At 34.5% G+C, this 15,332-nt stretch overlaps 1 protein-coding gene across 2 annotated transcripts in view; it reads right to left on the reverse strand.

Annotated features, from left to right (window-relative positions):
* Positions 1-906: 906 nt before the first annotated feature.
* Positions 907-15,332, reverse strand: part of BCKDHB (branched chain keto acid dehydrogenase E1 subunit beta) — a 244,293-nt gene continuing 229,867 nt past the window's right edge. For both annotated transcript variants that reach the window (XM_078001250.1, XM_015136827.3), the window contains exons 10-11: positions 3,335-3,483; positions 907-1,201 (exon numbers count right to left, since the gene is read on the reverse strand). In XM_078001250.1, the coding sequence (XP_077857376.1) occupies positions 3,343-3,483 (141 nt within the window). In that variant the 3' untranslated portion in view covers positions 907-1,201; positions 3,335-3,342. The remainder of the gene's footprint in view (positions 1,202-3,334; positions 3,484-15,332) is intronic.

Genomic DNA, 15,332 nt, shown 5'->3' on the forward strand with positions numbered 1-15,332 from the left:
ATAGCTATTCCGACTCTGTGATCAAGTGCCTTTACTTTGCCTCCAAGTTTCCGGTAATCTACAAAAGTTACCTTCTGTATCCTCCTTCAAATTGCTGGTAAAAATAGATAGGACACAACTTGTTAAATTACAGTTTTAAAGGGACAAATACAATTGTAGTTCATAGAAAAGCATGTTTGTTTTTTCTTTTTTCCAGTGTTTCTAGAGAAAGGAAAACATGACAACCCTCATTCTTTGCTTTACGGGGGTAGACACCTTTTTCCTGCAACCCATGAGAGGAAACCTTCTGGAACTATGGGAGGGGAGGTGTGTCGGGGTGAGGGGTTCTGCTGGAGGATTTGTTATTTAGACAGACTAAGGCTTGTCTAAAATGTGGTGAAGAGCAGAAGAGGCAGAGTAAGAAACAAGAGGACTGGACAATGTTCCCTACAAGGAGGTTTCCTCGTGTCAGAGTCATCTGTTGCTGCTAATGTTGTTTTTCCTTTTTATCCAAGTAATAACATAAAGAACATGGGCAAAAATTGCTTTGCAACATCATGGCAAAACACTACAGCTACAGCTAAAACTTGGCAGTTTTGTAATGGACAGGCTTATGCTGTCCATCTCACGGAAGAGAGGCAGTAGGAAAAATTCTGCCCCACCACACACTGGGGAGGTGAGTACATTCATTACGACACCTTGTTCAGGCAAGAGGGAAGAATGAGGGAAAACATTCTAGAAGTTCTGTCAACATATAACCATCCTGATCATAAAGAAACTGAACCAAATACAATAAAGTTGAAAAGTCACCATTTCTATAGTGAATACTGTACTTTAATTCAGATTTAATTAACAAGTTCACAAGCTATTACTCTCAAACAAAAACTTTTTGCTAAAGGAAAAAAAAAAGAACACAAACAACCCAAAGACAATTTGATTTTACTTTATTGAATACTATCACACACACAATATTTACAGATGTAATTAAACAGAATTTATAAGATTACCAAGTGGAATATTTTTCAAAGTTAATCTGAAACTCTTAATGCAAATCATCAATACATATGTGTTACAATACAATAATAGAATGTAGAACTTTTCAGCCAACATCATGATGGTTCATTTAATAAAAACTCTCTTTTCAAAAAGAGGTAAGTCTGAGGAAATATAAAAAAAATTCAGAAAAAATATTTCCATATCTAGTTATAATCTTCCAGCTTTTCTGTAAAAGAAATTATAGACATTCTCAATTGCATACATGACTATTTTCTTTAATACCATATTTAACTTTTAGCATATTGCAGTTGTTTTTCTTTTATCGTATTTTCAGCATAGGTTTAAATGTTTTTCTTATGTTTCAAAAGGAATACCACATCTGAATATTACTTTAAAAATAGCAACGAGGCACGTGGCCACCATTATTACCTTGGCTTTTTATTATGCTGGTCCACGGAAGGGAACCACATGGACAACAAAAGTGAGGGAGTCCTCTAACCAGTTCTAAGTGTGATTCATTGTAGATGCCAGTTGCTTTCACAGACATCGAGAAGACATCAGAAATACAGCATCTACACCTGTATATCTGAGAGAATACTAGGCATCTGTGGGCCAATGGTCCTAACTTCCATCTATAACAATATTCTTAGACTAGAACCACAGAAAATGTAGGGATTATGGTAGCACAGTGACATATGAGGGAGAGTTAACTTCTCTATCCGCACAAATGTAAAGGCATTTCACTCTGATTTTCTGTGAGCTAGATTTACTACCCATACACAAAAGTCAAGAATTCTAGCATTTCTGATCTTTAAAAAGTAGACAATGTGCTATTATACAGAGTTTATTTTCCTTTGGAAAAAAACACAGTTCTTCAAAAGATATTACTATCATTTTTGGAAAAACTAGATATTAAAATGTAAAGGATCTAATCGTATCTACTCATTTGAAACATTTCAAAATCAGTGTGTCAGTGATACTAACTTCTATATGAAAACTCTGAAAAATTAACTTAATAATTTGTAATGTATTCATTTTGTTAGAATAACACTAGTGAAGGGGCTGATAAGCATGACTTAGAAAATCATAATTAATAAATATCATTTATTATCCACTATGTAATAAATATTCACTAGCTAAAAAAGGTTCTGGAAATGGTAGTGGTGCTGGGTTTTGGGGTTGGTTTGTTTGTTTTCAAGTAAAATTTTCCCTTATATGCAATAAACAGATCTTTTGCTCAAGAAATTCATTTTTCAGATAATATACAAGCAAATTTCAGAATGTCATGAATTATCATGTAAATAACTAGAATGTAAATTAATGGTGCTTGAGGGGCCATTTTTAAATAGAGAAAGTATGCCTATTCATGAACAGTTTAAGTAGTTGAAAAAATATATACAAAAATGAAGGTTGAAGTTGAAACAATGGTATAAAGTACATTTGCAATCTAAACCATGGTAGAGAGCATCTTCATCTAGTGATTGACTATTCAATGTTAACACATGCATGCATCTTTTTTAAAAAATCACATATACAGGCCAGACACGGTGGCTCACGCCTGTAATTCCAGCATTTCAGGAGGCCAAGGCAGGCAGATCACAAGATCAAGAGATCAAGACCATCCTGGCCAACATGGTGAAACCCTGTCTCTACTAAAAATATAAAAAATTAGCTGGGCATGGTGATGCACACCTGTAGTCCCAGCTACTCAGGAGACTGAGGCAGGATAATCGCTTGAACCCAGGAGGTGGAGGTTGCAGTGAGCCAAGATTGCGCCACTGCACTCCAGCCTGGTGACAGAGTGAGTCTGTCTCAAAAAAAAAAAAAAAGAAAAAAGAAAAAAAAGAAATCACATATACATATGCTAGATATGTTTCTATTAAATGTAAATATAGCCAGGTGCAGTGGCTCACGCCTGTAATCCCAGCACTTTGGGAGGCTGAAGTGGGTGGATCACTTGAGGTCAGGAGTTTGAAATGAGCCGAGCCAACATAGTGAAACCCCACCTCCAATAAAAACACAAAAATTAGCTGGGCATGGTGGCAGGTGCCTGTAATCCCAGCTACTCAGGAGGCTGAAGCAGGAGAATCGCTTGAACTCGGGGGTAGGGGGGAGGTTGCAGTGAGCTGAGATCGCACTACTGCAGTCTAGCCTGGGCGACAGAGTGAGACTCCATCTCAGAACAACAACAACAAAAATGTAAATACACTACTATAAATTTGAATTTTTTTCTAAAGCACATAGTTTCTTCTGAAAGTTGCCTTATACCAAAACACAAAACACTGATGATTGCTGTGTCTTGGTTAATAGTACGTTAATGTCAGGGGCACATAATAGCTTTCTCAAAATGTATACTTACCTATATGGTCAGTAGTTGATCATTTTTCGAAGGGCATCATAACACTTCCATTTGTCTGGGATGTAGAATGGTTCAAAAATGTGAGGAAATGGTGTGTCATAACCACATACTCTTGATATAGGAGCTTCTAGGTTCAAGAAACATTCCTCCTGCAGACAAAATCAGGATGGTTACTTCAAGAATTTTTTTTATTCACAGAAATGAAATGGTGCAACTTAAAATATTTCACTCACTCAAAATACAATTGCATCTAAGGACATTAAAAATATTTAAGTATGCTGTAATATGAAAAAAGCAGGTAACAGCATGTTAGCATGATCCCAGTTTTACTATCTGTTTTCATGTATGCACATGCATTATACCTGTATATATATCTATTGTCTAAGCCAAACTGGGATAATATCAAACATGCTGTTCTATGAATATGAATGGAAAGAATTATAAAAATTCAACAAATGTTTACAGTAGTTAACTCTGCAACATGAAACTGGCAATAATATATACTTTCTCATTTCCTGTTTTTCTGATATTTTATACAATGAACATGTATTACTTTCATAATAAATGTTAATAATTCCTCCATGTCCCAGCCAGACTGAACTTCTATCAGTTACTTGACTGTGTTCTCATCTCTCTCATAGTCTGGTTTCTGTAGATGCTGCTGGGTCTCTGGCCACTCACACCCCAAGGCCACAGCTCTTTGCCTGACTGATGTGTGTACAAATCTCAGGTTATTACCTCAGGAATCACTCCTGCTGGGAAGCCTTCCTTGACAGCACCTCCCCAACCCTACAAGGCAGACGAGGGAGGGGCTTCTGCTCTGAGCTCCCAAAGCACTGAACTCGGCATAATCCATCGCAGTTGCCCAATTATCTGTCTTCCACGAGAGACTATGAGCCCCATGAGGCTAGAGATCTGGTTTAAACATGTAAAACCTCAACCCCAGTAGAACACTGTAGAAAATTATTTTCAGGAGAAAAAAATGTTACTCAAGTAAAATATTCAAATTTGAATTTATTTTGAAATAGGGTCTCACTCTCTCGCCCAGGGTGAAGTGCAGTGGTACAAACACGGGTCACTGCAACCTCGACCTTCCAGACTCAAGCAATCCTCCCACCTCAGACTACCAAGTAGCTGTGACCACTTGTGCACACCAACATGCCTAGCCTGCCCGCCCTCCCTCTCTCCCTCCCTCCCTCCCTCCCTCCCTCCCTCCCTTCCTTCCTTCCTTCCTTCCTTCCTTCCTTCCTTCCTTCCTTCCTTCTCTTGCTCTCTCTCTCTTTCTTGTCCTTTCTTTCTCTCTTTCTTTCTCTCTCTTTCTCTCCCCTCCCTCCCTCCCCCTCTCTCACTCTTTCTTTCTTTCTAGAAACGGGGTCTTCAACTCCTGGGCTCAAGTGATGCCCAGCCTCACCATCCCAAAGTGCTGGGATTACAGGTGTGAGCCCCCAAGCCTGGACTGAAAATAAAATGTTTAGAGAGTTAAAAAATTTGAGAGACATGTGATTAAACTATTCTGAGGAAAATAATATTACTTTTAACATTCACAGCTATTACCTAAAATGACACCTTGGTATTTACTCACATGTTTACACATTGTCTTCGTTTATAAAGGATTTAAGGAGGCCCAATTTTTTTTTTAACATATTATACTATGTTTACATTTTAATTCGAACAAAATTTTTACATGAAGGAATCATGATACTTCATGCTTTATCCCTACCCTCTGTGTGATTTCTTCCAGTGACAAGTGTATTGGGGCAGAAAGAAAATGCAAACAGCACAAATTAGCTCCAAAAAGAACCTACTGGACATTTACAGACCTCCCTTTGGCCCCAATAACTATCACGATTTACAATATCAAACACCAAATAAGTGTTGGTATTCCCTAGCAACTGGAAATCTCCACGAACAACTTTAGGACTTTTAATACACACGATTTAAAGAGCCACCTAAGAGATTCCACTACTAATAAGCTGAAAAGAGATGACAGACTGGGTGGATTGTTTCTTGTTTGCAACAAGTCATTTTAAAGGGCTTTAAATTGTCAGTTTGGGATTAAGTCGGTTTTATTACTTTAGCTGACACAGGGCTGTTTTTCTATCTACCCTGAATACTGAGCTCTTCATAAACAAGCTATCCATGGAAAATTAAGGGCAAAATATTTTACTAAACAAACGCCTTTGATTTTATACCTGTTATAAAACGGCTATTCTCTTGAACTAGTAACTTGGAAAGTTGGCCTACCACAAGAAGATCTGTTGGTATTTGTTAAAATCACTCCTTTCAGCATAATGACTAACATCATCAAACTGGGTTTTTATTTTTTCAAATAGCAATGCTCCTAACTCCTCAAGAATGCAAGCCTCACTCTTTCCAGGAATACATCTATATGTTTGCACGAGCATAGGAAAACATCTGCTGTGAAGACACACTTGAACTGTAAACAGTGGTTACCCTTTGAGGCTGCGAATGACAAGGAGGTGAGAGACAACTCCACGTTGTGCTTTATAATATATTGTTTTGGTTTTTCGAAAACAGTATTAATTTTGTAATAAATGATGCTGAAATAAAGGAAAACAATAAAGTGAATAATGGTTTTCTTATATGAATAAAAGTTCCTGTTTGATGTTACATAAATTTGTGATTTTATACATACAGCTTCCTTAATTTGGAAACGATGACTGTAAATTATGTAGCATTAAGTTGTTCTTAAACACTATTATAAGTATGTAAAATGTAAAAATCATGGAAGATAATTCAAGGATATATAAGATAAGACTATGAATAGGGTGTTCAATTTTTTAAAGAATATACGCTGACTGACTGAAACAGCTTGAAATTCTCTTTACTAACAAAAGTACATTAAAGAGCCTTAAGTTATATTTTCCACGAACTTCAGTTTATACTTATTTTTAAGCAGTTGGAAGTAAGACTCTTAGGTCAATTAAGCAGCTGTATAGTTACTTCTCACTGCATTGGTTCACATATAAATAATTTATGTGTAGTATGTTTCTTTGCACTACCACCAAAACAGAACATCCTTGTTCCGCCTCAGTGTTTTCAGGCAGAAGCTGTATACATGTACATATGTATGTACACACACACACACACACACACACACACACACACACAGAAAAACAAATACTGAATCCCATTGGCAAGTTTGTAAATTAACGGAGACAAAGTTTCTCTCCATTATAAATACATGAAGCCATAACCATAGCAACCACGTGCCCTGAATTTTCATGACAACTCAGATTAATCATATTCTTCTGTTCCATATCTTAAAAACCATATTTGATGACTTTTCATTCAGAAAAAGTAAGCCACATAAATTGGGAATTAAGTAATGGCATAGCCTACAGGGCTGCTGGGAGACTTACATGTATTATGCAGAATATGGGCTAGAAATGGGGAGTGTTCGTTTATGGTCTTTCTCCCTACAGAGCTGTGTATGTAAGCTGGCTCAGGCCACGTGGAACAATGACAGATGTAGCTGTGAGGCTCCAAAGCAGATTATAGTGTAACATGTAACCAGAAGCAACAGACAGGCACCTAGAGAAACTTTTCTCTAGCTATTTGGGGTCTAAAGTTGCACCCAGGATCCAGTAAAAAGGACTGAAAATGAACCCCGAAACAACGATTTAGTTTCGTATATTCTGTTGTCATATGTGCTTTCACATTGCCAGGTGCTTAAAGTAGATATTTCTTCCAAAAGATGCATGTGAAATTTTAGAATATAATATTTGAATTTACTTCTGAATATGCCTTTTTGCAATAGGAGAATTTTCATTCTAAATTATGTTAATAATAAGAAACTAGGCATGGGCTAAATGAGTTACATTTTATCTCATTTAACCATTTTAACAAATCTATGAAGTCAGTATTATACTCCTTTTCACAGGTGAGGAAATAAAGATAAAGGAGGTTGCCCAAGATCAAATCGCTACACACACGGCCAAGTAAGATTCAAACCTGACTACAAAGCCCATTTTCTTAGTCACTCTTCTGCAAATTTTAAGACACTACTATTGAGAATAGCAATGATAAGGGGAAAAAAATGAATTAGGAATACAAAAGAATGGTAGTGTGAAAGCAGGCTGGGATTATCAAGGTCTGACAACACAGCCTTGAGGGGCATATGAGTTAAGTTCAGTCTTAGAAGCCTCTTTCACATATAAAGAAAGGTAGAGGCTAAGGTATGTGAAGGAGCTGAAAACACAAACTTGATCATGAAGGTAATACACAGAGTAATGAACAGATGGTCCTGGGTACTGGGAACCTCCTAAGCCACACTAAATGATTGTAATAGGCATAACTCCAACTGTTTATATATTAGCCATCTGGATTGCTATGCACATTATAGCCAGAAAAGAAAGCAAACAATGTGAAATAACAATTCCAAATCATTACAATCATAGACACAGGCAAAATAAATTGTCTTCATTTGACTATTTTCTGTAACAAAATAAAACAAAACAAATTTATCTTTTTGTTTTGTTTTATTTTTAGAAAACAAAGTATCTTGTTAAAGTTAGGAAAGACAGAGAACCTTTAAATTTTCCAGCAGGTAGAAAGGACAAGTACAAATTAAAAGAATAAGATCCATTATGGTTTTAAGTAAAATATATTTATGGGGCTTTTAAAAATTAAGAGTATGTCATTTATTCCCATGTTTTGATGAATGTAATATGTTACATATTACATGTACATAAATTCACATATATTAGAGTTTTCACAGGTTTCCTTGGGATCTCTCAATATCTAACCCTGTTTCTCCATTCAAGTTTTAAGTATGTCCATCCCTAATTCTCCTTGTCACAGTGTCACTGGAGTTATATCACTGAAATTTCTGTCTCAGGCATTACACATCATGGCTTAATTCACCCTCAACTTTTTTTTTTTTATGGCAAGGTTTCATAATATAATTGATACAGCATGGAATCTGGAATTCTATCTGAAGGGATCTTTGTTCTATTGTGATTTAACCTCCCCGAGGTTTGTACTGTTTATTCAACATCAAAATAGAAGTATTACAATTCCCCATTATTGCATTTTCCTATTGTTTTATGACTCTATTGTTATCTTGCCTTTATGTCTACTCAGATTCTGCAGCAGCATATAAAAAGTACCTGGTTTCATGCCTGACATGTCGTTGTGCTCAATAATTGCTAGACTTTACAAGTTAAAGGTATCCCATATTTATAATAAACACAAGGTATTTTAAATGATAGACCAAATTACCACGAAAGACAAAATTCAGGTACACAGAACGGTCAAACCTGAAAAGCAGAATCCGTATAGCACAATGCCTAAACAGCTATCATTTATTAAACACTTACTAAGCCTAAAATGTGTAAGAAAATACCAAAAATATGTAAGGGCTGTATGAAGAAGAGGGGTGGAGGGCACTGCTAGAAAGCCTTAATGCACTCAGGCCTCTAGGAAAGGCAGTGTCCGGTGCTGCCCCCTGGTGGGGAGCAGGATGCCCAAACACTAATTGCTGGTTCTGGGGGGTTGGAAATCCCTCCGCGCACACAAAGCGCCTATTTTCCCACTATAGAAAAAGTGGCCTGTCAGTCAACTTCCGAAAAGTTACGAGTAAAAGAGGCCCATAGACAACTGGATGTAATGAACGTATACACACTTTAAAAAACAGAGTCAAGAATAAAGACCATCCAATATCATTTGGTGTGTTTTTAAAGCAATCATTTCCTTTTTGTTTTTTAATGCAAGACAATTCCAGGCTCAGATTTCTTTCTAAGAACAATTTTGGAATAATTTTTACTCAGTTCTTCTGACGGAAAGTTGGCTACAGCCCATTGTGCAAGACTACATACCATCTTGAGCTGGAAAACTGTGAAGAAAAGTTCAAAGTGAGATCGGAAAATTAGAGGTCTTTTATATATGTTCCCACTTCTTATATGGCTGGTATACACTGATACATTTCCTTTCTTTTCCTGCAAAACTATTAACTAATTTTTCTAAACATTTAACGGAAAGCCAGAAAAGCAAGACATTGTAATAAGAAACATATCATAAGTCAAAACAGGCATACGTTTCCTGTAGGATTATCTGATAAATCAGAATTTTATGTTCCTCCTTGGACCAATGAGAAACATCATTCCACAACTTAATTTCCAAGTAGTAACCCAGAAAATTAACATTTAATTTACTTTGCAAACAACAAGGTCCAGGTTATTTCATGTAATCATTATACTACCACAACACACTTAACTATGAAAATATACTTTATTTGGACAGGACTAAATTATAAATATAATGAATAAATATACAGATAATATAAAGTATAAATATAATGAGTATTGAACAGGACATATAGCGATCATGCAGCTATAATTTCTTCTGTAGGAAAAAAACATTAAGAAATAGCATTAAATGATGTGTGAATGCGCTTACTTTTAAACCTAAATTGGAACACCATTTAGTCCTTAATTATTAAATTAATAAAACAGCAGATATTTTGCTTCTAAATGCAATTACCTTCTAGAGGTCATAATTAGTAGTATAAGAGTTAAACTCCAAGAATATGAGAAAAACAAAACCAGTATTCTAACATGATGTATAGTTGATACTTCTAAAGTCCGTGAACTCAGAGATTTATATTTGTCCTAGTTATGTAAGGCCAGACATCACTCAGCTTCCAAATATTATCACAGAATATTTACTTTAAATTTGTTTTAAATCTGCCATGAACATTTGCCCATAGTCAAAACATGAGTTTTAGCAAATGAGAAAAAAATGATTCTGGTCTCTTGAATCACACTTTCTCAGCAAATGAGTCACAGAAACCTGTGAAGGCAATATGCCAACAACTCCAAATTAATTTCATTACTGAATTAAATAAACACAACTTTACGAATGTAAAATATTATTTTTCATTTAAGCTAATGCTTTAAACAATACATAGCATATGTGAAAAATAAAGCTTAAAAATATATTAGTATGTACCAATTTTTCAAGAGCATAGATCTATGAAATTATTTGGAAAGCAGAGTCTCTAACCTACCCCCGAACTAATAGGATGCTCCCCCAAATGTTAGAGGTATGCTTATTTTATTAAGACCATGCACATGAGATGCACAGAACAAACGCTCATTGATAAAAGGTCTCTCACTCTTAAAACACAGCTGAACCAATATAACTGAGTAAGACAGTAGATGAATAATATAATTTCACCCAGATTTGTATAACACTTAAAACATTATTATCAAGCCTATTTCAACAATGCTTCTATGTAAAATCATAATCTTGACTAAATTAAAATCTGAGATCTCTATTACTTAACTTCACTGAACCATCTTCAATGTCTGCTGACTTAAAAAAAAAAAATCCATCTCTTCCTCTTTAATGCAAATTACTGGCAATTTGTTTTTTTGTTTGTTTGTTGTTGTTTTTTTTTTTTTTTTTTTTTTTTTTGCGCTAAGATTTCTTTCCACTAGTTAAAGAATGGAATGGAATCCTAAATTAGGATTTTCATTTAGATTCAGATTCCATTTTTAAAGTGGATGCTTATTTTTTGAAGTGAGAAAGAAATGTTATTTCTGATCTAAATGGGCTTCCCTGGATACAATCTAGCTACCTAAAACAAAGTTGGAGAATGGTATTAACACATGCATAGAAATTATTAGTGATTCAAATTCAATAGCTGTTCAGAATAAAATCATACATTAATATAAAATTGTCAGAATTTCAATATATTACCTGTAGAAACTGAAGTAAATTTTAAAATCAAAATTTAACATTAAACCAATAATTTATGTATTAATTTAGATTATTAAAACAATTATAAGAATATGAATTACTACTATTTTCTCAAAACCATAGCTTTATAAATTTTGCTATTTTAAAATCAGAAGTAAGCAACAACAAGGAAGTGACAATTCATTTCTGTAATTTATAATCTTATATAAAATCACTTTTTAAAAAAGTACACTGTGTTTATTGTGGTCCAGAGAACATACTTAAATATTTTAAAATATTAACTCATTTCAATTTTTATAAAATCTAAATTAGCAATCATAAAGGTAAGAACTAGCACCTCATCTAAACCACTTTGTTTTTCCAGGTAAAATCTGTAAAAGCTTGGTTCTGCTTTCAATTTCTCCCCTGCATACAGTCTTGAACTATCACTCAGTTTCCTCACCATTTTCATCTGCAGAGCACTGCGAGAAACAATGGCAAAAAAAATTGTTCTTCACTAAATCTCTCTGCAACATATTCTGTTTATTTGCTGCAGTCGGCCTCTAAAGATGTTTGAGGCTTTAAAAGTTCAAAGACTAAAATTTAAATTCTTTATGAGATACACTATGTGCAAGTTTTGACATTTAAAATGTACTGGGCTACCATGCTTTTGTTAAAACACTTTACATTCAATAAAGAGGAAAAAAGGCAATGCTCTCAAATTTCCACAGACGTTGAAGCTTCTCAAATTTTATAGTTCAAATTCTTCCTATAGAAGAAAGCACTGACGGCAACGTTTGAAAGTGGAATTTCCTTAGAATGTGGAAGCATAATGATAAACATAAGCGACTTGCAGTACTGGGTCATCTCATGAACAATCGCTCTCTGTAAGGTAGGATTTCTGATTTGCTTGGCACCAATAAATGTAAAATACTCCTGAAAAGTGGCTTTTGATGATCATACAAAGCATTCAATTTTTCTTCTTGTTCACCCCCCCCACCAACAAAATTCTTCATCTAGCAGTCTAACACCACCAAATGGTATTCTGAAGACAGAAATCAATCCTGGTTAAAGCAACCAGACAATTCCTTTGTCTCAGGAAAGAGAAAATATATTCTTTTAGAATTTGAAAGATTGGAGCTACATTAAGATTTCTCCTAAAACTTGTCACTGTTCCAATTTTGCAACCTGTTTTTAAGTTTGAAGACTAATTAGAAAACGAAACTACTAGAATAGAGTGATTTCTCTCTCTCTGGCACCATCTTTCTAAAAAGTATGAGAAGCCAGATACTTTTTGAAAGGATTAAATTAGACAAAATAAAAAGTACACACACACACACACACATATATATATATATATATAGAGAGAGAGAGAGAGAGAGAGAGAGAGACATATGACTGAAATATTTGCTATTTTACAAATTGTAATCTTTTGATAAAACACTTTTATTTTACTGCTTTTTCCCTTCTCTTTAAATATGCTAAATTTCTTTTAGTGTATGTTTAAAAGAATGCAAAGGACTTGCTAAACACAAAAAAGACAAGAAAAAGGGGAAGGGAGAATCTATTTTTATCTACACAATGCCAAAAGAGATGTACCAATGTTTTTACTAAAATTAAACTTATTTCTTTTTTTTACAGTTAATCTTGGGTGCCATAGCAACACAGACTTTAAAGCTTGGTTTTGCTCAATGAATAAATCAGACCAAGTCATTTTTCAGCAGTTTATTCCAGTCACCAGATCACTGCAATTTTACTAATAAAGCACAGCAGAAATAAATGTTCTATACTATCATCAGTTATTAGGGAAATGTAATCAGAAATTTGTTAATTGAACCCCATTAGTAAATTTATCTTTGTACTCTCAAAGTTTAATAATTGAACAAATTAACAAAGCAAACAAGTTTCTGGCAGGAATATCTGACCTAAGAAAAAATTGCTTGAAATTGCTCTATTATTTATATGCAGATGATTTTTGCTAGCATGATGAGTTCAAACTATTCACTAAAACACATCTAGCAATTGTAATTATTGTTTATATCCAATGAATATAAAATGCAGAATCCAAAATATACTTTTCTACTATATCTACCCTATGGTTCAGCTTTAAATTTGGTTAGTATTTTATACAAAGAAGCTTTTCAGATTGAAAAGCTTTTGCATGCACACATTTTCACGTTCAAATTTCCAGAATTGGGAGACATTTCAGAATTAGGGGAAAAATACATGTGCCTTGTTTTTTACTCCCATAATTGGGTAAATGGTATGCTGATAAGATGAACCCAGTTTCATACCTATTTTCACAAAGTACATATTACCTGCTCAGTATAGACAAATTTCTAATAAATCTGTTAAAACCATTGATCCATTAATGAAGAGGTAGTTAGTGACTGGAATCTGGTTCTGGATACTTTCATAGTTAAGTATAAAATATAAAATTAAAGATGCTCAGAGATACTATTTATTAATAAATTTAGGGAAACTAAATGTATATAGTTCATATAAAAAGCTATCAGTGACATATTTTGTTTAGATGAACCAGGGCATTTACTTAATAATTTTTATCTACTTACTTGGGGCTGAACTACATGAATTCAATCATGTCCCTCAATTAGGAATGAGAGGCTACCAGAGGTAACAGTAGTTTGTGTATTTGTCATTCACCAAAGATAATGACTTATATAAGCACCCAGGGACACACTAACAATTCTGTGCATCATTGACACATCCCATCCTGGCAGAAATCCAGAGAAACAACATGGAAGCATATAGAAAAAAATGTATTTGCCCATATGTCTATTTTAAAAAAGGAATATGTACATGTGTACAGAAAACAGAAAAAAAAAACAAAAACAGATGGTTACCCAGACTAAATACTAACCACACAGATATTATTTAATTATAAATAAAAATAGCTATTTATATAGTCTCCTTTAATCCTTTCAACAACTTTATGTAGTAGTAAAGACAAGTAAGAAACTGAAGCTGGGAGAGGTTAAGTGAGGTGACCACTATCACATAGGTGTACAACATTTGTTGGTATAGGCACCAAGTCTCCTGGTTAATTTTAGGTGCACTGCAGAAGACTTTCAAGTTTTCATAAGAGTCTTGCTTGGATACAAGGGGAATTCTGCACTTAGTGCTATTATTGTACCTATGAAAAAGAAACTAGCGGAATTATCTGCATGTTTATGTCAAGTCCAATACGGATTTTAAGAATATGTATAAAAAGCTTAGCAGTTTAATTCCTTTTTGGGGGAACTAGGGGGTCAGTCATTGGGGAATACAGGGTCTCTTTAATCAGAGTTACAGTAGGTTCCATACAAATTGTACTTTTTTTTTTTTTTCTTTTTAGTACTTGCTGGGAAGATGAGCAAATAACAGGAAAGATGGACACGGGTGGAACTTTCTGATTAATTCCTAGCCGTTTGCCTGCGTGCAGTGCATGAGCTGCCACTTGAGCTCTAAAACTGGTTTTGAATTCTGATTTGAACCTGATTCTGACTTGAGATTTGATGGTGAACCTATGGTAGGATGTAAGTTTGAAAGGTTTCTTTTTTACTGTAAGGGTAAAAAAAAAAATCATCAGAGTGCTTCATCAAGAAATTAAACTTGTTCCCTCTCATTTATTTCCTTATTTATGGCTAGACAAATTTAGGTAACTAAGTAATTTGATTAAAATGTGACAACTTTTTGACAGATTAGAAAATATTTTAAATAAACATAGTTTACAAGTTTTACCCTAGCCTTAACTTAAACTGGAATGTAAAATTTAACCTCTCCTCTCAGTAAGTATTTTACAGCTATCCTCCACAGTTAATTCACTTTGTAGAACTCTAATACTAAAGAACAAAACTTCAGGAGTATTTAAAGAAATGTCTCTTGAGTCTAAAATTAAATTCCTTTTTTTTGCAATTAAAGTAACACATACCAGAACAAGTCATTGCAATTAAATTAACCTTAACACGTAAATACAAGTGCAGTATAGGATCTCACTGTCTCAGACTGCACTCTCCAGCTTCAAGTAGTGGTTATTGGCGCAGCTCTCACAGCTGGCACTGGGGTGTTTATTAAAGAGCTGTGGGCTCTCATGAGAGGTGTAAAGCTAGTTGTACACACATAAGCGCCATCAAGCAGACATGGGCACATGCAGATGGATCAGTCCCCATGCACAGGTCCCAGTTGTCTATGACAAGCATTTTAGTCATCCCTGCGAGCATCACTTTTAAAAACTCTTTAAAAAAGTATATATGCATATAATACATCTGGGTTTATGGTGCATTAAATTTCATCA

This window comes from Macaca mulatta, chromosome 4 (assembly GCF_049350105.2).
Source record: "Macaca mulatta isolate MMU2019108-1 chromosome 4, T2T-MMU8v2.0, whole genome shotgun sequence".
Lineage (NCBI taxonomy): Eukaryota > Metazoa > Chordata > Mammalia > Primates > Cercopithecidae > Macaca > Macaca mulatta.